The sequence below is a fragment of the Danio rerio genome, chromosome 23, assembly GCF_052040795.2.
Source record: "Danio rerio strain M-AB ecotype USA chromosome 23, GRCz13ab, whole genome shotgun sequence".
NCBI lineage: Eukaryota > Metazoa > Chordata > Actinopteri > Cypriniformes > Danionidae > Danio > Danio rerio.
The window spans coordinates 24,475,188-24,497,058 of record NC_141043.1 but is presented as its reverse complement, the minus strand read 5'-3'; the positions used below and the strand labels follow the sequence as shown (position 1 = coordinate 24,497,058).

The 21,871-nt window shown below is 34.2% G+C and overlaps 1 protein-coding gene across 2 annotated transcripts in view; it reads right to left on the bottom strand.

Annotated features, from left to right (window-relative positions):
* Positions 1-2,976: 2,976 nt before the first annotated feature.
* The window catches only part of iffo2a (intermediate filament family orphan 2a), a 36,794-nt gene continuing 17,899 nt past the window's right edge, over positions 2,977-21,871 (bottom strand). The window contains exons 2-9 of one of the 2 annotated variants that reach the window (XM_087306956.1): positions 17,281-17,341; positions 15,660-15,758; positions 13,023-13,199; positions 12,175-12,320; positions 9,124-9,364; positions 8,031-8,120; positions 7,810-7,946; positions 2,977-4,718 (exon numbers count right to left, since the gene is read on the bottom strand). In XM_087306956.1, coding sequence (XP_087163082.1) covers positions 4,583-4,718; positions 7,810-7,946; positions 8,031-8,120; positions 9,124-9,364; positions 12,175-12,320; positions 13,023-13,199; positions 15,660-15,758; positions 17,281-17,341 — 1,087 coding nt within the window. In that variant the 3' untranslated portion in view covers positions 2,977-4,582. The remainder of the gene's footprint in view (positions 4,719-7,809; positions 7,947-8,030; positions 8,121-9,123; positions 9,365-12,174; positions 12,321-13,022; positions 13,200-15,659; positions 15,759-17,280; positions 17,342-21,871) is intronic. The other variant, XM_087306957.1, reaches the window with a different exon arrangement.

Sequence of the window (21,871 nt, the reverse complement as noted above, 5' to 3'; positions counted from 1 at the left end):
TATTTAAAACCCAGCATAAAATCAGACTTCAGCTACATAAGACTTGCATAGTCCTCTCAAAACGCTCATTTCTTTAGTACACAGCAAAATCTAAAACATTTATTAGAAAGACCCACACTTAAGGCAAGAAATATGAAATCATAAATTCTATCAACACATAACCTCTGAATGACCGTATAGAGGATAATAAAAAAATATGGAATGATTCATTTCCATTAATTAAAAAAGGCAATAATAGCAAACCTTTACCTCCGTCACCCAGATACTGTTTTTCAGAAATCAACCATGAAATCAAAAACATAATAATTTATATAAGATAATAAGATCATTAATACATGTAATATGGTAGCATGAACAACCATTTAGTTCTAAAAAAAAAAGAGTTATATATTGTATAATAAATAAAAGACAATTGTTTATGTTATAAATCAGTTATTGAATAATAATCCAAAATCTTTTTCAAATTTTGTGTGGAGAAAGGAACTGTTGTGTGGGTCATTCTTAGGAAACGATGGCATTACTAACAGTAAACAGGGTTCCCACACTTTCATGGACACCAGATTCAAGGACTTTCAAGCCCTTTTTGAAGTACCATCAGTTTTAAATAAAGAACCTTTGTAATTCATACCCCGAGCATGCGCAGCGCCATCAAAGTCCTTACTGTACTTAAAAATTCATTCATTTATTCATTTTCTTTCAGCCAAGTTCCTTTTTTATTGAGGACTGCCACAGTGGAATGAACCTGCAACTATTTCAGCACATGTTTTCGCAGCACCCTGATAACAATTCACTTACACTTAAAATTTTGACCGTTTTAAAGAGTCATGTTCAAAGAACTTGAATAAATATGTTAAATTCAATACTGGTGATATTCAAATGCGGTCACTGAAATATTACAGTTGTTGAAACAAAATCATAAACAAATTTAATTTCAAATTTCATTCAAGCACTTTCAAGGACCAATATGTCCGAAATTCCAGTACTTTTGAGTACTTTCAAGAAGCGTGGGAACCCTGAATAAAAGTGTTGTCTTCAAGGTTTCAAATTAATTGTGAAAATGTTAATGAAATAATGTTCCCTAATCATTCAGTCTAACATAATTATGTAAAAGTAAAGCAACATACTCAGACTTGTAAGAGTATGTTAATATATTGTAAAAGTACATGTGACATGACAGATAAGGCTAATTCTGATGACACACAAGACAACGTTTTGAGCAATGTTGCTGGGCAATATTGCAGAGCACTGTTAATTGGCTATTTTCTTATTGAGAATGAGCAATAGTATCTTATCTGTATACCATTGCTGTAATTAGTTTCCCTGTGTCTCACGTAGTTACTCATTTGCAGTATCATTTTCCAAGGTTGCCCCGTGTATCATCAGCAAAAGTGAACATTATTTGATATATAAACTATTGTTACACTGAATGATATTTTGTGGATGCCTTAAATTATTTTTGTTCAGAAAAACTCATATTAAACTGGGCACGCTGTATATGTACTGGAAACAATGGAAGCTGTATTACAATTACTTTTATGGTGCTTTAAAACAGGATTTTTTTCTCTTTGACTTGTTTAATAAAACAATATTTACAAGTTTGGTTTGATGTAATGTCTGAAAATTGACATCAGTACTCCATCCAATAATAATAAAAAATGTACTTTTTATTTGATTGAAATCTAAATATCATGCGTTTATTTTTAAGTTTTTTCTAAAACGTTTCATGCATTTTCTAAGAAATTTGTCTCTGGGCGGTTCATTATCGTTTGACATTGATTTCTTTTTCTGAAAAAACATAAAATATATTTCATGAATTTACAAAACTGTATAAAAGTCAAGGCACAGCAAATCTGCATTGATATTTTGGATAGTATACTCTGATACTATTTTTGCAACATTAAAAAAATATTTTAGATTATTATTTTTAGGGAAAAAAATGTGACAATTCCAATCCAAAAACACTTATCTTTTACTTAGAACGACCCACACTCAAAATAAAAGTAACAGCAACATTTCAGTATCTCTTTTCCTAACCTTCCGACCCCTGAGGACATTTATATTATGGCTTCCAAATCCTAGGATCATCCATCACCTCATTTCACACATCTCACAAATTTGGATGAAAGACATGACTCAGGATTTAGGTCAACAACACAACAAAGCATGTAGTCCAAAATATCCAGAGAAGAAATATAAGGCAACTAAGACACTGTGTACAGCACATTTGTAGGCACATGAGTTTGGGTTTTTTACTGCTACTCTCCAACACTGAAAGAGCAAATACAAAGAAACAAAGGGGAAAAACTGCACTTGAGGAGAATCGCCTCACACACAGTCGCCTTACTCACAGTCTGTTTCCAGCAATAAGAATCACAGAACGCACCGTCAGCCCAGTCCAGATTATTGCATAGATCTCAGTGCACAGTGGTTTAGTTGACAGTTAACAGTTGGTAAAAACATCTGGACTCACAGAATATATTATTTGTGTAAAGCATACTGCATGATCAATCTATTGACTATTGTGATGTAACGTATTTCAGAGCTTGATTTTGAGTAATACTTTCCTGTTTTAATCTGTCTGTTGGTTGCAACACAGGCTCATTCTAAAAATATAGACCTATATACAATTCTGGGGATCGCGAATTATGTAGCCAGAAGTATGTATGGCTGTATTTTGTTTTTTAAACAAACGCTACAGGGCGGTATGACACTGTTCCTTTTCGCGCTTACCAGCTGACCACTAACCTCCACATGGATGGCTTTCACGATGTGACCAGTTTGTCCAGTTAGCTCGGCATGTATGTCGGCGGACTTGAGTCGCAGAGAGAAGTTGACCATGTTGACAGGGTTTGAGTCTGGCAAATAACGATTCCAGAAAGTAGGTAAGTCAAAAATAGAATCCAAAAGATAAAATAAACAAGTGAATAACAGTGTGAGAATGTGGTAAAATCTGAAATGTAATAAAATCAGGGGGGGTTTATTTTTTCTAGATTGCTTTTTAAAACTGTCGGTCGGGTTTAGGGAAGAGGGTGGGCAGGTCAATCAGTGCTTTTGAAAACAATATTGGTTGGGTTTAGAGAGGGAGGAGGGTGGGTCAGTTGATTGGTCATTCAGTCAGTTGACAGCGGGCTCTGGTGGATTTACGCAAGAAGAGCAGGTGAGAATGGCAAGAGAAATTTGAGATCTAAATAAGCAAACACAGCAGCCTCTGGTAGACTCATGAAAACAAAAATTGCAAAAAAAAAAAAAAAAAAAACGTAGCTCTCTCCAGAAATATATATATAGGTACAGAATTAGCCTGGGTTGTTAATTTTTTTAATGATTGTGGACCTGTAACTTGCATTTTAGATTTATGTAAACAAATAAGAAAGATAACAGAAATTATGTATTTATAAATAAGTAATAATAAAAAAACATAACTACTATTTCTAATAATAATAATTATTATTATTATTTAACTCCTTACCTGCCACACCTTTTTTTAAATGTGAAAATTGTTGGTGATATATGCATATTACATAGATTTTGTCATGACAATTTCAAATGTATTACAAAATTTATTAAATATGTACTGAAAAACATACCACCTTGTGGGATGGTGACAGATAAGAAGTTTTTTTTTCTTATTATTTCTTAATATTATTATAATTTCATAATATTGACAAAATTATTTGTATATTCTAACATGGGTCACACTTTACAATAAGGTTTCATTACTTAATGTTAATAATTGTATTTAATAACATGACCTAATAATGAACTATGCTTGTACAGAATTTATTAATTATCGCTCAAAACTTACTTATGCATTATTAAATTCATTATAGACATTAATTAATGTTTAATTAAAAACATTAAATAATGCACTGTGAGTTTACATAAACCTTAGTTTGCTTGTGTGAGTAACTAACATGAACTATTTATTCATTGATTTTCTATTTGGCTTAGTCCCTTTATTCATCAGGGGTCGCCAGAGCCAAATGAACCACCAACTTATCCAGCATATGTTTTACGCAGCGGATGCCCTTCCAGCTGCAACCCAACACTGGGAAACACCCATACACTTTCATTCACACAAATACACTTTGGACAATTTAGCTCACCTAATTCACCTATAGCGCATGTCTTTGGATTTTGGGGGATACCAGAGCACCCGGAGGAAACCCAGGCCAACACATGCAAACTCCACACAGAAATACCAACTGACCCAGCCGAGGCTTGAACCGGCACTACCCACTGCGCCACCGCACAGCCTAACATGAACTAATACAACCTTATTGCAAAGTGCAACCATAATATGGATAATTAAATATGATATCCATCTAATTGTAAAGAGAGAGCCCCAGTTAAAGCTACAGTGAGGAAGACTATGGAGCCATGCCTTGGCAGTGCTGATGAAGAGGGAACAGGTTCGTTTTGGATTAGTCCTGCTCTAAGACAGCTTTTAAAGCACCAATACTTGCTCTTTGGGAATCTGAAATCCCACACTCAGCCGTACTGTGTATGAAAAGGTTACCAGACACTTAAAAGAGTGACTGGTTCACAAAGAAGCTGAGAAACCAGAAGGATGAAGGGCTGATCATCATCTGACTTCTCCATTCATTTCCACTTCTCCGTCTTTTTCTCCGTCTTTCAATCCATCGGGCTCCAGCTCATCCTGAATGTCATCAGTGTTTCCTGAATCGCTGCTGGCCACAGAGCTGAGAGAGGGCGATTGTCTGCAGCCAGAAAAAAAAGAGGAGAAACTTTAAAAAAAAAAAAATCTGGTAACTGTAAAAAAAAAAAAAAAAAAAAAAGGCTTTAGGAAATTTTTAATGGTTAAGTAAAAGTGATTTGTGCTAGCGAAATTATTTAATCCAATTGAAGATTGGATAAGCTTTATCCTACAATATTCTCTATGCACTTACTCATACTATCACTGCTTCACTTCACACTCCTCAAACTGAAGAAATTTGATTCTGATGTAGTTCTTACAGTTTTCCCAAAGTCAAATTTAATCCCTTTTCAAACACTTTGGCAAACTTCATCACAAGTGTGGCAAACTTCATCACATCATATCATTTGCAAATCGTTATTGTGTTTTATGGTACACTGTTAAAATGAGGGCTTCCACACAATTCATTCATGTTGTCCCAACACAAATCGACTGAGTTAACTAAATGCTTTTAACAAATTTATGTGGATTAAACATAAAAAAACTTTTGTTTTCCTAAAGAAATCTCAAGAATTGTGTTGTTTCAGCTCATTTTAAATAAGTAGTTTAAACGAGCAAAAAAAAATATTTTTTTTGAGTGTAGTATATAGTATTACAAGGTAAATGTTTGATGACAGCTTTGCCTTAGGCCTAACATTGAATTACTGCCATGTATAAGAAAGTAAGTATTTATAACAAAGTTCTAAATTGGGCAAAGAAGTAGGAGGCATGAAGCAGTAAAGGACACATAAACACCACAACAAAACAAAGTATACTTCACTTAGACCAGACACTTAAAAAATGCTGTTTGTTCAAACTACTTAATTAAAATAAGCTGAGACAACACAATTCTTGAGTGTTTTGGGGGACAACTGAATTGTTTTATGTCCAGTCTACTCAAAAGTAATAAATAAATTTAATTCCTTCATGTTGTCACAACACAAATCAATTGTGTTCTTTACAATGCATACAGTTTAATTTAAAGGGTTAGTTCACGCAAAAATTATATTTCTGTTTTGAAAAAACAACAAGCAAAAATTACAATTGCTCACCCTCATGTCATCCCAAACCCTCGAAACCTAAGATTGTTTTCAAAAAATTAAGATCATTTAGATTAAATCTGAGAGCTGTCTGATCCTTCTAGACAGCAATAAGTCACAAAAGTTAAAAGTTCACAAAATACATCTTAGGCTCTATTTTGACGGTCCATGCGCAAAACGGAAAGTGCAGGGCGCAAACGCTTTCAGGGCGTTTCAGAATCCATATTTGCTAATTTAAAGATGGGAAAATTCGCTTTGCGACGTGGCGCATGGTTTAAAAGGATTGAGTTTATTTTCTCAATGAGTTATAGGTGTGTTTTGAGAATATACCAATCAGAGTCTCACCTCCCATTCCCTTTAAGAGCCAGCTGCAGCGCGCCATAAGCACATTTGCTATTTACAGGATGTAAAGTAAGTGTAAGTGGAAAAACTGAGCATTTCACAAGCAAACAGTTAACAGTTTTTTTTTAATAGAAAACAGTTAAACAGAGCATCTACCGTGCAAGAATGAGAGATAATCAATCTACTTTAACTCTGCTCTTGGATAGGGAAACCTTTACGCACAGACTTCAATTTCATTTAATTTCATTTTCTTGTCGGCTTAGTCCCTTTGTTAATCTGGTGTCGCCACAGCGGAATGAACCGCCAACTTATCCAGCAAGTTTTTACGCAGTGGATGCCCTTCCAGCTGCAACCCATCTCTGGGAAACAGTCATCAATTAGCCTATAAATAATTAATTTTGTTTGTTAAGCGTAAATATTTGTTTCAAAACTATTTCTTAATTCAGTTCTAATTTCCAGCAAACGAATAAATGAACAATAATAACATTATTATATTATTATTATTATATATATAGAGTTATATTCTAAAACACATGCTGTGCCCCATATGGTCTAAATCCTGCAGGTGTGAAATCTAAGCTTGTTTTTAATAAAACAAATATAAATATGGATATAATAAATAATACTGCTAAAAATATTAACATTATACAAAAGCAAATTGTTATGAATGAACTGAAAAAGCCTCCTGAGATGAAGAAGGCAAAAAAGCAGTGGTTTTTCATATTTATGAAGGCTAGAAAATAATATGTTTTGTAATATTTTAATCCTTTTATATTTATATCCTGTATATATTCTTAATATATCCTATATATAGGCCTATCCTTAATATTTAAATTTTTTCATATGTAAAGATATTTGCGTATTGCTCTACATCTTGTGTGTAGGCTATTAAGCAGTGTGTAAGCGAGGCGCAACTATGTGCTGGAGTTTAGACCGGGTTTGTTTTGGTCTAATGAAAAATCTACTATAGTCTCTCAAAATAGCAACGCGCCAGCAGTGCGCCTCAGAACGCCTTCCTTTTTTAGACCAGAACGCCTATGGGCGCACATATGAACGCAAATGCATTTGCTATTTAAAGAGCGTAGCTCTGGCGCCAAGCTGAAACTAGCAAACAAGTATTGCCCCGCACCTTGCGCCACATTGCGCCGGGTGTATGTTAGGGCCCCTTATGTTCATTGGTTCAATCGGAACATTAAGAAGCTACGAGAATAATTTTGTGCACAAAGCAAAAATAATGAATTTTTTCAACAGTTTTTTCCTTCTCAGTATCAGTATAGGGTGCACATTCACAAGCATTGTGCAGTGATGTACAATATGCTGATGTACAGTACAGTATGCCGCCCTAAGATTCCAGTGCGTGACTTCCTCTGTTTGAAACAAAGCATCAGAAGACCTTACAAAACACGTGAAGGCGCACCCTATACTGACACTGAGGAATAGAAACTGTTGAATAAAATTGTTATCTTTGTTTTATGTGCACACATAAGTATTATTGTAGCTTGATGATATTCTGATTGAACCACTGAAGGCATATGGCCTGCTTTGAGGAAGTTTATTTAGTAGTTGGGACAGTTGCTTGTCTATGGAGAATGAGGGAGCTCTTGGATACCCCCTAAAATATTTAAATTTGTGTTCTGAACATGAACAAGGGTTTACACAGCATGAGGACGAGTAATTAATTGCCAAACTTTAATTTTTGGGTGAACTAACCCTTTAAAGTACAGCTAAACTGACCTGCCGGTTGGGGCCGTGCTTTGGATGAGCCTCCGGCAGGTCTCCATCTGGACGTCCAGGCCTCTCTTCATACTGCACATCTCCATGTACTCATGCAGGTGTCTGTTCATGTCATTCTTGGCTGTGGCCAGTTCCAGCTGTAAGGGCAAGACTGTGGTTAATCTTAAATAAACTTGAGGCAAATGTCAGATAAAGCTCGTCATTCACAAATGTTCTCTAACCTCAATCTGTCCGATGGTGTCCTGATACTCCTGCTCTCTGGTTTTAAACAGAGACTCTGTTTCATGTATGAGGCTCCCCAGACTTCGATCCTAGTAGGAGAGCATATGCATTAATGTGTTATGTATTATTAACAACACTCTCAGGAGTGGATTTATCTCTGCATTATAGTTAGTCCAGTCAATATTAGCAAGACTGCATATTTATGAAACTTCACATTTGAGAGACATACAATAGAGTATTTTAGGCAACACACTGCTTTAATAAAACACTAACATTCAAAAGTGTTTGCATGTAAGGTTTTTACTATTTAAGTTTACATATTTGGAGATGAAAAAAACTTATCAAAATTAATAAAAGCAGCAGTACTGTAATATGTTTGAAAATGTAATTTCATGTGATACTACAACTTAATTTTTAGCATCATTAATCCAGTCTAACGTGTGAAATGATCCTTTGGAAATAATTTAGGTAAGTTGAACTGGCATTTAAAATATGGTTTATAAATTTTCTCTGTATTTCTTTCTCTGAAAGAAAATAAGGATTGTGAGTTTTTTGTACTTAACTTCAAGCATTCCAGTTCTGCAGACAAAAAAAAAAAAAAATGTTCAGTTAGCAAAACTAAAAAGAACTACTGTTACAGAGTAGTTCACCTCTCCAGAAAACTAATAATCTTATGTTACGCCAACTTAATTTTTTTGTATTATTGACAAATAATTATAGGTCAGCGCAGCTGATGTTTTCAAAAGTTGAGTGAACAAGAAAGCAAAAGGAAATAAGGATTATGTTTTTTTTTGTTGTTGTTGTACTGGCTTAGTTTACAGTGTAAGAATGTCATAATATAAGTAAAAGTTAATTGTCTTTAAATGATCTAGAATCACTTCACTAATATTTTTTTTGTGCTTTTTAACCCTCAGTAGAGTATTATTAGCTTAGCATATTTGTTTGGCACTTGCCTACTTCAAGAGTTGCCTGCTGTATTTGGATTAGTTAATTCAGTTTAGATACAGGGTTAATATACAGTCTTACTACACTTGGTTCATTTGATCTACTTTTATCTATGGTCTAATGGAGTCTGGTGACTTTGCGTTTCACCTGTTCGTGTGTTTCACCGTGAGACTCTGATGCACATGACATGGAGACGGCTGTGCCAGCTGCGGTGGTGGAGGTGGTGGTGGTGTTAGCGCTGGTGGTGTTAGAGTTCAGACTGTTGTAGTGACTGAAATCCTCCCAGAGCAAAAGCGTTTCCTCAGTCTCTTCCCACGCCAGGCTGTCACAGTCATCATCAAACTCAAATGTTTCCCTCCTGCCAACAAACCAATTAGCTGAGCAACCTCTGTGCACAAGACAGCCAGCGGACAGAAAAGAGGAAACACAGGGGGAAAATAAAATAAAATGAACAGATCCACAATCCCAAAATTACAAACTAAGGATGTCAGTATATAAGCGGAGAACAAATATGTGACCCTGGAGCACATAAGCAGCCTTGTTAGCAAAAGTCAGATACATGTTGTATTGGTCTTTTATGGAAAAAAATAATAATAATAATAATAATTAGAATACTAAGGGTGCTTTCACACCTGTGAATCGATTCAGTTGTTCCGAAACAGAGGTTACAAATGTTACATTGTTGCTCTTTGCTCTTGGAGCGGTTCGCTTTCACACTGCAAAGTTTCTAATCGGACTAAAAGAGCTAAAACAAGTCACGTGAGAGTAAACTCTCCTCACATTGGTCAGAGTGTCAGGGTTTATTTTGCAGCGTCCCACTGTAAGCTGTCAGGAGAGGTGGTGGCTTGGTGGTAAATGACAGGGTGCGCGCGCGACGTGTCTGAGGAGAGACACGGTGGGGAGGGGTAAGAAGGGTGCGCGACGATACCTATTTGAGGACCGGGAGGGAGACGCGAGATTACCAGGAGATTATCACTCGTTTGCGGGCATCCGGAGACTCGCAAAACTTCCCGCCCTGCTCATAATTCTCTCTTCATATAGCCGTATGCCTATTACATATCCATAAAACATTGTGATATAACCGCGCTCGGATCGGATCGCTTTCTCACTGCAATCGAACCGCTCCAGGGTTTGTTTCAAACGAGCCGAGACCACCTCATTCAAGCGATCTCGGAGCGATTACTTTGGCGCGGAACAGAGCGCGATTGTCCTGTTCACATATGCCAAACGAACCGCGCTAACTGGGCAAACGAGATACGTTCCGAAACAAAAGTGTAGGTGTGAAAGCACCCTAAGTAAGATCATGTTCCATGAAGATATTTTGTACATTTCCAACTGAACATATATAAAAACCTATCTTTTATTATTAATGCACATTGCTAAGAATAAAGCTTGAACAAATTAAAGGTGATTTTCTTGATATTTAGATTTTTTATTTTCTTGATCCCTCAGGTTTCAGATTTTCAAAGAATTCCATCTTGGCTGAATATTATCCTATCCTAAAAAAGTATACATCAATGCAAAGCTTATTTATTCAGCATTAATCTGATGTATTAAACCCAATGTCCCCAAAATATACAATTGCAACTGGTTTTGTGCTCCATAGTCACATATATATTAAAAATTGAAATACATGCAAAAAGACTGACTGTAATTAAATAATTAAAGAGGTTAAAAAGATCAAGTAAAAATAATCAGTTAGCAATAGCAACAAATGAAAAATATTGAGCATAAAAAGAAAATATAGAGGACAGAAAATGAGCATGTTCATCATATGAACACTAGGTGGCAGAAAGTGTTTAGAATAACAAACAAACTCAGACAATCAGTTCTAGGCAGATTTTCTTTCTTAGATCCGTTAATAATGTTACCTCTAATAAGGTTTCTTAAAAAATAATAATATATAAAATAAAATAAATAAATAAACAAACACTGATATCTTGGCAGATTTCCATTCAACAATGTAGACAGTTTATTGTGCACAAACGCAAACTTATTTATAAAAAACTAATACCAGTTATATAAAACACTGCATCCTACATGTGTGTTGTGTTTTTAATGGGCTCTATGCACAGCTAGAGTTTTAAAGCCAACCATAAACTTCCGGTGAAAGCTTGATGTGACTATTTTTTTAATTTCACAATTGGCGGGGGGAAATGTAATTTTATGCAGTGCTTCTTGTCGGATCTTAACCCACATATTATCATATTAACAGGAAGTAAATATCGCTGATTTTTAAAGAAATCAGATTTTAAACATGACAATTTTGTAATGGAAAGACGGAAGCTTTTGGGCTGCTGGCTGAAAATTAAAAGTCTGCGTGCATATAGCCCATTTGCATGTTTCATTGTCGAATTTATTTTGCCTATAATATAATGACAGCTATCTTTCAGCTCTGTATCATTCCCACACCATAACACAAGCCAGAATACCCAAACCTTCTACTTTCTGTTTACGGATATGCCAGGACACGTATCTGTGACTGTGATCTGTGATCTGTGATTTATGCACACAATTTCCCACAATTACCGCCTCAACAGGTCTAAATTATAAATGAGCTAACCATAGAGATACAAGCAAAAACAAAAAACAGCAAATAAGGCTTAGTTTGATGACAATCTGCACTGTAATCATAATGTGTGTGTGAAAAAGAAGAAAGTGTAGCTATAGCAAATGTATGTGTAAGCATGTTTTGTGGTTTTACAAAAATGTAGGCAGTGGGCATTTCCAATGAGCTAGGGTTCATTTTGAGCAACAAAAAAGTGACAGTGTAAAATAATTTACTAGCATATATATCCATGATCGTGGCTTTCCTCTGCTCACAACTAACGTTGGTGTCAAAAAACACATCAAAAATGTTTTTGATGCCAATGTTAGAGCTTAGTTTGATATTGTTTTGTCATCATGGTAGTTTACATGCATTGTTAGGATACAAACTCCAGAGTAAATTTGTTTTTTGGAATTTAAGCTGAATGATGAATGCAAGTTTTCTAACTTTATAATATTTTTGTGTCAACGATTTCATGTTTTTAAATGTCGTTTTGACATCAAGGTACCTGCTAATTTACAGGAACTAACTCTAAACACCTAAACTTTCATTGTAAATAGCTAAAAACCCTCACAACAAATGCACTAACAAGCACTAAAACCAAATTATTCACACAAATAGAAGAATGAGAAGATGTTACGAGGACTCACAGCTGGTTGAGCATCCTCTTCATCTCATCAGTGATGTTGAGAGAAGCAGGCACATCCTCCTCATGATGAGCGCAATCACCATCAGCCTCCACTCTCTGCTCCTCTGAGTCACCCTTACACTCCTTTCTCCTGCATACGACCATCCCCTACAACAAAGACACACACTGATTTTTATACTGTACAAACTGTATATTCTGTCTCAAGCCTTTCTCTAAACCAAACCCTCACAGAAAACATTACACATTTTTACATTTTGTTCAAAGTAAAATTCTTATTAATGTATAATTTAGATCAGTTTTGCTCATGAGGAGCTACAAATATCCCCACATGGTCAGAAATTACTGGCTATACCATATTTGAGGGGACAATTGTTCTTTAATTGTAAAAAACAACAAGATTAAAGACACACAACTCTCTCTCTCTTAAATTTTGTTATAGGAATAGCTAAACCAGCAGTCTGTTGCAGCAGAAAGACATGATACAAACAATAACTGATTGATTTAATTCATAGTTATATATGATCTTGATATTTGCAAATATTTGGTGTTGCAGTAGTGCTGCTATGTAATTTCTAGTTGAAAAGTGGGTATTTCAACTTGTAAATCAATAGGTATATGTATACAAATATATATTTTGATTCCTTCAAAATGTATTAAAGATATATTAAAATTAAAATTATCTTGCATACACATGTACTCTCTCAGATTGCTGGAAGACTGCAATTGCATGATAAGCTGTTATATAAACTCCACAAACTATAAATCAGATTTAGGCTCCTGATTAAGTAAAATTGTTAAGAGCATTATCTGAAGCTGTGCATCATTAACAGAGACTGGAGGTTAACGCACCCCTTTCTGCTCGACTGAAGCTCTGGATGAGCTGCCGTGCAGTATTTTAGTCATGTCCTCCGAGTTCCTCTGCTGGGCCACATCACACAGCTTGGCCGTGATGTCAATGCGTCTGCAGATGTCCATATCTACCTTCATGGCTTTCTCCTGGATTTTACTGTCCAAGTCAGACACTTCCTGTACAAGAATGCGCAAGAATGTTAAGAAAAGTCATTTGAGGCTAAATTGTCTTGCACAGATTTAGCATGACATTTATTTATTTATTTATTTTGTAACTGACCTAATTTGCTATTTAAAATATGCCTCAAATGTACTATATGCAGAAAGTAAATATTCTATCAAGTCTTAATGCAAATAAGGAAAATACATTAGAACATTTAGACTTTATTACATTTTTAAAAACTTAATATCTATCTATCTATCTATCTATCTATCTATCTATCTATCTATCTATCTATCTATCTATCTATCTATCTATCTATCTATCTATCTATCTATCTAATTATCTATCTATGTATCTATGTATCTATGTATCTATCTATCTATCTATCTATCTATCTATCTATCTATCTATCTATCTATCTATCTATCTATCTATCTATCTATCTATCTATCTATCTATCTATCTATCATCTATCTATCTATCTATCTATCTATCTATCTATCTATCTATCTATCTATCTATCTATCTATCTATCTATCTATCTATCTATCTATCTATTTATCTATCTATCTATCTATCTATCTATCTATCTATCTATCTATCTATCTATCTATCTATCTATCTATCTATCTATCTATCTATCTATCTGTATGTATGTATGTGTGTATATATATATATATATATATATATATATATATATATATATATATATATATATATATATATATATATATATATATATAAATTTTATATCAGAATCAGAATTAATCAGAATTATTAGCCCCCCGAATTATTAGCAATTTCTGTTTATCATCGAGAATATTTTTTTCAACACATTCCTAAACACAATAGTTTTAATAATCCATCTCTAAAAACTGAATTATTTTATCTTTGCCATGATGACAGAACAGAATATTTTACTAGATATTTTTCAAGACACTTCCATACAGCTTAATGTGACATTTAAAAAGCTTAACTAGGTTAACTAGGCAGGTTAGGGTAATTAGGCAAGTTAATGTATAATAATGGTTTGTTCTGTAGACTATTGAAAAAAATATAGCTTAAAGAGGCTAATAACTTTGTAATTAAAATGGTGTTTGAAAATTTAAAAAATTTGCTTTTATTTTAGCCGAAATAAAACAAATAAGACTTTCTCAAGAAGAATAAAAAAATTTTATCAGACATACTGTTAAGATTTAATATTTAAAAAAGAAAAAAAATCAAAGGGGGCTAATTACTTAAAAACTATTTTAATATTAATCATGATAAAAAAAGGCAAGTTTATCTATATAGCACATTTCATATATAATGGTAATTCAAAGTGTTTACATAAACAGCAAGAAAAAAACTAGAAAATAAAAATGATTAAAATAGTTAAAAATGATTAAAAACAGTCATATTTTGAATTTCATTTTAGTATTTTCATTAACTCCACTTTTCATTAGCTGCCAGTGCACTTTTTAAAGTTTAAATGTATAACTTGACATTTAAAATATGACTTTTTGACTGTTTTTATGACTCAAAATATGACTGTTTTTAATCATTTTTAACTATTTTAATCATTTTTATTTTCTAGTTTTTTTCTTGCTGTTTATGTAAACACTTTGAATTACCATTATATATGAAATGTGCTATATACATAAACTTGCCTTTTTATCATGATTAATATTTAAATAGTTTGTAAGTAATAACACATGGAAGTTGGCTAACTGTCCAGAAGTAAATGAATAAAATAATAAATAAATGACCTCATAAAAACAAATATTTCCATCTCAGAATTGCAAAATACACAAAGAATTTCAATTCGCAATTTCTATGTAGCATTTTTTTTTTAATCTTGACTTTTCTCAGTTTACAACTTTATTTCTCACAATTGTGTCTCCATAGACTGCCTTGCAATTGAAGGATCTAATCTTGCAATTCTGAACTATGAGAAACTAAATAAAAAAAGAGAATTAAGTTAAAGTTTTCTTTTTTGTTCATTTGCAGAAATAACCTTCAACAATAACAACAACAGCATATTACATTATACTATATTATATTATAAGCCTAAAATAACTCAAAAGTCAGATAAAAAAGCTCAAAGCTCATCCGGCAGCAACAGATGGCCCGGCTTCTTTTTGTGTTCATTGACAGTAAGGAACACATCCAGGGAAGCAGCACTCAACTCTGCTGTATTACTGGGACAGAGCAACATCAACTCAACACGAGAACAATATACATCTGTTCCAGGCCCAGAACTGCCTGCCTGCTTCACTGTCTGTTTGTCCACACTGATCTATGGCTATCTATTCAGCCTAATGGCAAATTTACCTACAGGTTCATCTTAATTTCCCTGACAGTCAATCTTGTAATCTCTCACAGCTGCCGTCAAACGATATTGCTGTTTCCGCTGTTTTTAATGAGGCAGTGTCGTAAAAGGAGATTTGCATGTTTTGCATGTCATTGGACAGCAGATATAGAAGTACACTCACATCATTAGGCATGAGGCTCTTGAAGACCACCAGCTCTGTTTTAAGTCGCTCCACCTTCTCATTCAGTTCTCCTTGTGCCACTTCAGACGACTGAACAGTCTGTAATGAGAGGGTTTCGAAAATTTAGCAGTGCAGAGTAAAAAAAAAAAAAAACTAAATAAAGAGTGAAAATGAAGGTAATAGTTTCCCTAGCTATTTTTAGCTAAACTCATTTACCTAATTATTTTAATACAAGGTTTTGTGTAGCTTAAATGCTAGAAAACTACAGTAATCAAGCCAATCTTAATTACATTGTCTCTGAATATTTCTTAACAGTGAGAGCTATGAATAAAAGAGACAACTTGATAGTTTTCAGTTTCTCTGGATTTACTGGACGTTTTTTAATGTATGAGTTTGAGCAAAATGTTTTATTTTGTTTTATTCTAAATGTCTGACAAGACTTTCTTGAATTTTCAAATTACAATTGTGTCATTTATAGCATTCTCTTCCTGAAACATAACAATTGGCTAGAATATGAATATTTTGAATAAAATATTTAACCAAATATTGATTTCTTAACTTTTGATGATTAATAAATGCTGTCCAAGTATTGTTCACATTTAGTTCATGTTAATGAATACATTAAAGGTACAGTATGCAAGTTTGACACCCAGTGGCTGAACTAGATATTGCATTCCCAGATCAAAACAAACGCAAGTGCAGGTTGCCAGATTGACGACACCAACCTTGAGACAGTAGAACCTAATGGCTGATTTAACCCTGTTCTAAATAAAAGCAATGACACACAATAAAAGTAATATTTTCTATATTAAAATGAGTTTTGTTCTAACCAACTCCTTAATTGATATATTAGAAACAGCCTCTATTTATCACAGGTAAACAACAGGATAAATTGATCACCTCAGGTACAGCTCATGTGCTTTTTTCAGTGGTAAATGTTAATATTGTGAGTTTAAATGCCATTTTACATGACATTTATTGCCTTACTACTGAAAGCAGCAGCAGATAGTTTACCTCAGATGTTGAAAATAAAATAAACCGTTTGAAATTAAACTTTAGAACTGTGACTTACTATCAGTGATTCATCATGTAATAATGTTAAAGAGATTTAATATATATTAAATAGATTATAAACCTTACCATTTAGTGAGTGAGTGAATAATTTGTGCTTCTGAATGGCTGTATTTAAATTTCTGTCGTGTTTCGTCAGGTGCAAACAGCAGTATTGCTTATCACTGCGAATCTCATCATGCAGCATGTTGTTTGGACATGCGGTTACAATGTAACCTGCTCACCTAATATTTACATTGATAATATTTATTTGCTAATTAATAACCTCATGTGGATCTCTGTATCTGCGTCTAATTTCGGAGGCTGCTACTGTCCATCGGAGGTCGCAGTTCAGTCACGGACATATGCTTTAAGAGTCTTTCAACAAGGCAACCCGGGGTGCAGAAATATAATTGGGTATTCCAACAAGTCATGAAACAAAAAAACAAAGAGCTGAAACATGGTACTGTTTTCTTAATGACACTGGAATTAACTACTGTAAAGCTAGACATACATCAGTGCAGATGTATGGATGTCAAACTTCAAACCAGTCACTATAAAATCGATTTACCTCCTGTAAAGTCTCCACCAGAGACTCCATCTGCTGACGTTTGGAAACCTCCTCCTCCCATCTGAAACACAACAACAACAACCCAGTTTGTCAATGTGATAAAGTCATGATCTAACGTCAGTTTAATTATACTGTAATTACTACGACTGACTCAAAGAAGAACAAAAGTTATTAAAGTGATTAAATTGACCACTCATTTAATACTGCTTAGTAAAACAACAGCATGGAAATCCTGTACAGACGTATAAAAGGCACAGCATGTTCAGTCCGATACTCAAAGGAGACCTGAGAAAAACAAATATCCACACACTGCTGATGACCATTGAGAATCTTCCCGAGACCCTTGAAAGACACTAACAAGCTCCCTTAAAATCACTATGGAGACTGTAAAGCATAGTAGAACATGCAAATAAAAGCCTAGATTCTGCAGGAGAAATCTGTGTGGCTTTTAATTGTGCTAGTTTCTCCACTTCTTGCCTTTTAGTGATCGAGAATGCCCTTGGTTGAGTCTTTAGTGTTATGGTTAAATATATTTTAAAGTCAGTATCTAAGGTGATATAATACAAAGATCTTACACGGTAAAATTATTACATCTTTATATTGATTTGGTCTTGCATAACACGTAAACAAACATACAACATGACAAAGAGAATCCAAGAATTCACTAACAAATTATTCCTATTCATTATTAGGAGTTCATTATTTTCAATAAATCAGAAGTCTGGCTCTAGAAAAAACAAAGCAGCTCTTAAAGGGACAGACCACCCAGAAATGAAAATCTTACTAATCCTGTATGACTTTCTCACTTCTGTGGAAGTGCCGTGACTTCCATTGTGTGGACTAACATGACGTTTGTTTACAAAAGAGGTTTGACGTTTGTTTTAAAAGAGGTCTGAGTACATTGATGCATGATGAGAAATGAAAATGTTTTTCATTTGCTTTTTCAAAAGTTGTAAACACATTCTAATGCTATGTTTCACATAGTTTCTATAAATGTGCTAAAAGTGACTATAAAAGAAAAACTGCAGACTGAACATGTCAAAATTAAAGTGCATGATGTCATTTTTATAGAAACTACATTATTTTTATTACTAAATTTAGATTAAATTGCTTTTAAAAAGGTGGGAGCAAGGTTCTGTCTGAGTCACTAAATCATCCATTAAATCCACAGTTGATTCATTCAGGAATTAAGTGAAGCTAATATCTACATGAATGTCTAATATCTACATGAGTACAGTCACATGGACACCAATAATCTGATTTTAATGCGATTAAGACAATACTCTGATTAAGAGTCTACCATGTAAACAGTGATTTTTGATTAATTTAATTTGATTAAAGTCATAATCGAAAAAAGAAGAAATGGAATTAAGACATGTGGAGTATGCTGATTTTAGTCACACTATTTAAGTGCAGTACAGACACGTAAACAACGTAATCAAACTATTACCATCATGTAGTATTTTCACTGCATTTTGAGACTGGATAGTTTATACACACATGGCCGTTTGACAGTATTCTCTGCACCTACTGAGTCAGTGAAGGATCACAGACACCTGCATCGCAAAATGCTGATTTTTTTTTCCTATACGGCGTGCGGTATCAAATTCCATTCAATCTTCACTATTCCAGCAGTTCAAACTCGCATCGAATATCTCGTTTGTCACGGGGGGCATGCAAGAAATGTTCCCGAATGAAAGTGAAAGTGCCAAACAGCAGTTTAAGTCGACAAATTAAAAATAAAACACCCAAAATTACATGAAATTCAGAAGGAAACAAGTCAGATAGCTCAATGACACAATGACGTTAATCGAGTTACCTGGTATAACATGTAAAACGGGATCATAAAAAGGAACATTCAAATGCAACTCATGTAGACACCTTAATCATATTATTGTCTTATTCAGGCAAATAATTTGATTACTAATGTCAATGTAAACGTAGTCATTGACTCACCCAAAACGGTCAAAACATTTTTTCATTCATCCACTGAGACGCACAGCAGTTCTGTTGTGAGCCTTCAGCTTGTGAATTGAGCTGCTCTCAGATGAGAGAAAACGACGGATGATGAACTGTATACTTCAATTTCAAGAAGTAGCAGTCTTTTGTGATTTGATACGAGGATTATTGAGCTTATTGTGGTATTGAGGCTTATTGTGATTTCAATTTTAGTTAGGGCGACATTTATGTTCATACTTTCTTTTTTTTTCTTAGTACCTTTATTTATCAGGAGTCGCCACAGCAGAATGAACCACCAACTTATTCAGCACATGTTTTACACAGCCATTCCAGCTGCAACCCAACACTGGGAAACACCCATACACACTCTTGCACACACACTTCAACTATGCCACATCTTTGGACTTGTGGGGAAACCGCAGCATAAAGAGGAAGGGGTAAACATGCAAACTCCACACTGCCAAACTCCAAACTGACCCAGCTGGGGCTCAAACCAGCGACCTTCTTGCTGTGAGGCGATTGTGCTACTGTGCACTGTGCCACCATTTATGTTGTAACAGGAATTTGAAATATTTTTGGATTATTATGAAACTGTGGGGGAACATAATACTGGGCTGCTACAGTTTGGTTAATGAATTGTAAACAACAGTTTAGTTTTTCAAAACCCTGAAGACTACTTGCAAATATAAACAAATACACAATAAACATTCTCATGATTTAATAGAGTGCATGCATTTTATTTGTTTCCTCATTTACTAAATAAACATAGGCTCATTCTGAAAATGTAGCCCTATATACATTTCTGGAGATGTTGAATTATGTAGCCAGAGCTTTCTATGGCTGCATTTCAACTTTAAAACAAATGCTATGGGCGGTATGACACTGCTCCTTTACTCACTTATTAGCTGACCGCTTACATTCATATGGACGGCTGCTGTTACCAGTTTTTTCCCAGTAGGTCAACATGTAGGACGACTTGAGAAGCAGGGTCATTCGGTACTTTTTAAAACACTATTGGTTGGGTTAAGGGAAGGAGGACAATGGGTCAGTCAATTGGTCAGCCAGTCAGTCATTCAGTCAGTAGACAGTCAGTTTACAGTGGCCTCTGATGGATTTACAAGAGAACAGCAGGCGTGAATAGCACTCGTGAGAGAAATTTGGGATCTGAAAAAAGCATACACAGCGGCCTCTAGTTGATTTGAGAAAACAAAAACGGCAAAAAACGTAGCTCCTGGGATGTATTATGCTCTCTACCTCCTAACAGGTGCTGGTGCTTTATTCCTCCTCAGTATTATATCCACAATCTTTGAGAAAAGGCTGCTTCATTAATGGTCCTGCTTTGATATGATGATTAGCAAGTTATATCGATTATCACTACATTACGAAATTTTAATGCTAAACTATAATTTAACATGAGTATGCAAACAGAAAGTACACAAGGATTTTATGCACACAATTGACCTATAACGAGGCCATGGTCAATCATGAACGCTCTCTAGTAAATTAAGGGAGCTACAGGGATTAATACATATTATTATTTTATTATCTGTGTGCGATGATGTACATTAACATTAAAATGACACTGTTAGATAGTTTTATAGCAAATTATATTTTACACAACAAACTATACATATACACATACATATTATGAAAACCTGGGGTCTGTTCTTCATACCTCGCTTAAATGGTCTAAGATGATTTTGCAGATCCTGGATATTTTAATCTTGATAATTGATCTCTGGCTAATTTGGTTCTTTAAACAACTTCACAAATTCAATTATCCAAGTGAGCAAAATTACATAAAATTTGTAGTAAACAGTTTGTTAAATATGACACGCAATAACTTTCCACCTTTGTTGTGGGATGCATGCTTTACACTTTCATGTGTTAAGAGTATTTATTGATGTATTTAGTTTTAGATTTAGAGTTAATTTTCTTCATTGTTGTGGTCTAGGCCTATTCAAGTTTTTTAATCGACATAAGGAATAATGTACAAATAAATTTTGCATTAAAAAAGCAATTTGAAATCGATAAACATGTCTGCAACTTTTGTAAAGCATTAAATCATTGTCATATTAGTTATCCAAACATTTGCATGATTGCATGAATTATTATTTCTTTAAAAAAAAAAAACCTCTCAAATATTGTCATATATATATCATACACATATATGTCTATCATCATACAACAATTGTACTAAAGCTGGATCTGTACCATAAAAAGTTTTCGTTTGTATGTAAAAAGTCCAGATTAATAAATGTTCTCTTTGATCCCTTGGGAAGAATGACCCTGTGGCAGTTTTTGTACTTTTATTTAGCAGTGCAGATTGCATTTATGTTTTATTTATAGATTTTTTTTTACTTTAAACTTGATCTGTAACTATATATATTTCTTCTTATTATTATTATTTTACTATTTTCCCAAGTGTAACTTCTACTGTAAGAAAATATCAGCATTCGGTAAACTTTCAGTATTGGATTTGCTTGAAATGACCCAATATAATAACGCTTATATAAAATAAGCCTGCTCCTGAGCAGGTTTGAGCTACTGTTGCTATGACAATAACTCTCTGATGAGTTTTAAAGAATAAAATGATCCTGGATCGTGTCAAATCATCAATAACCAAATCCAG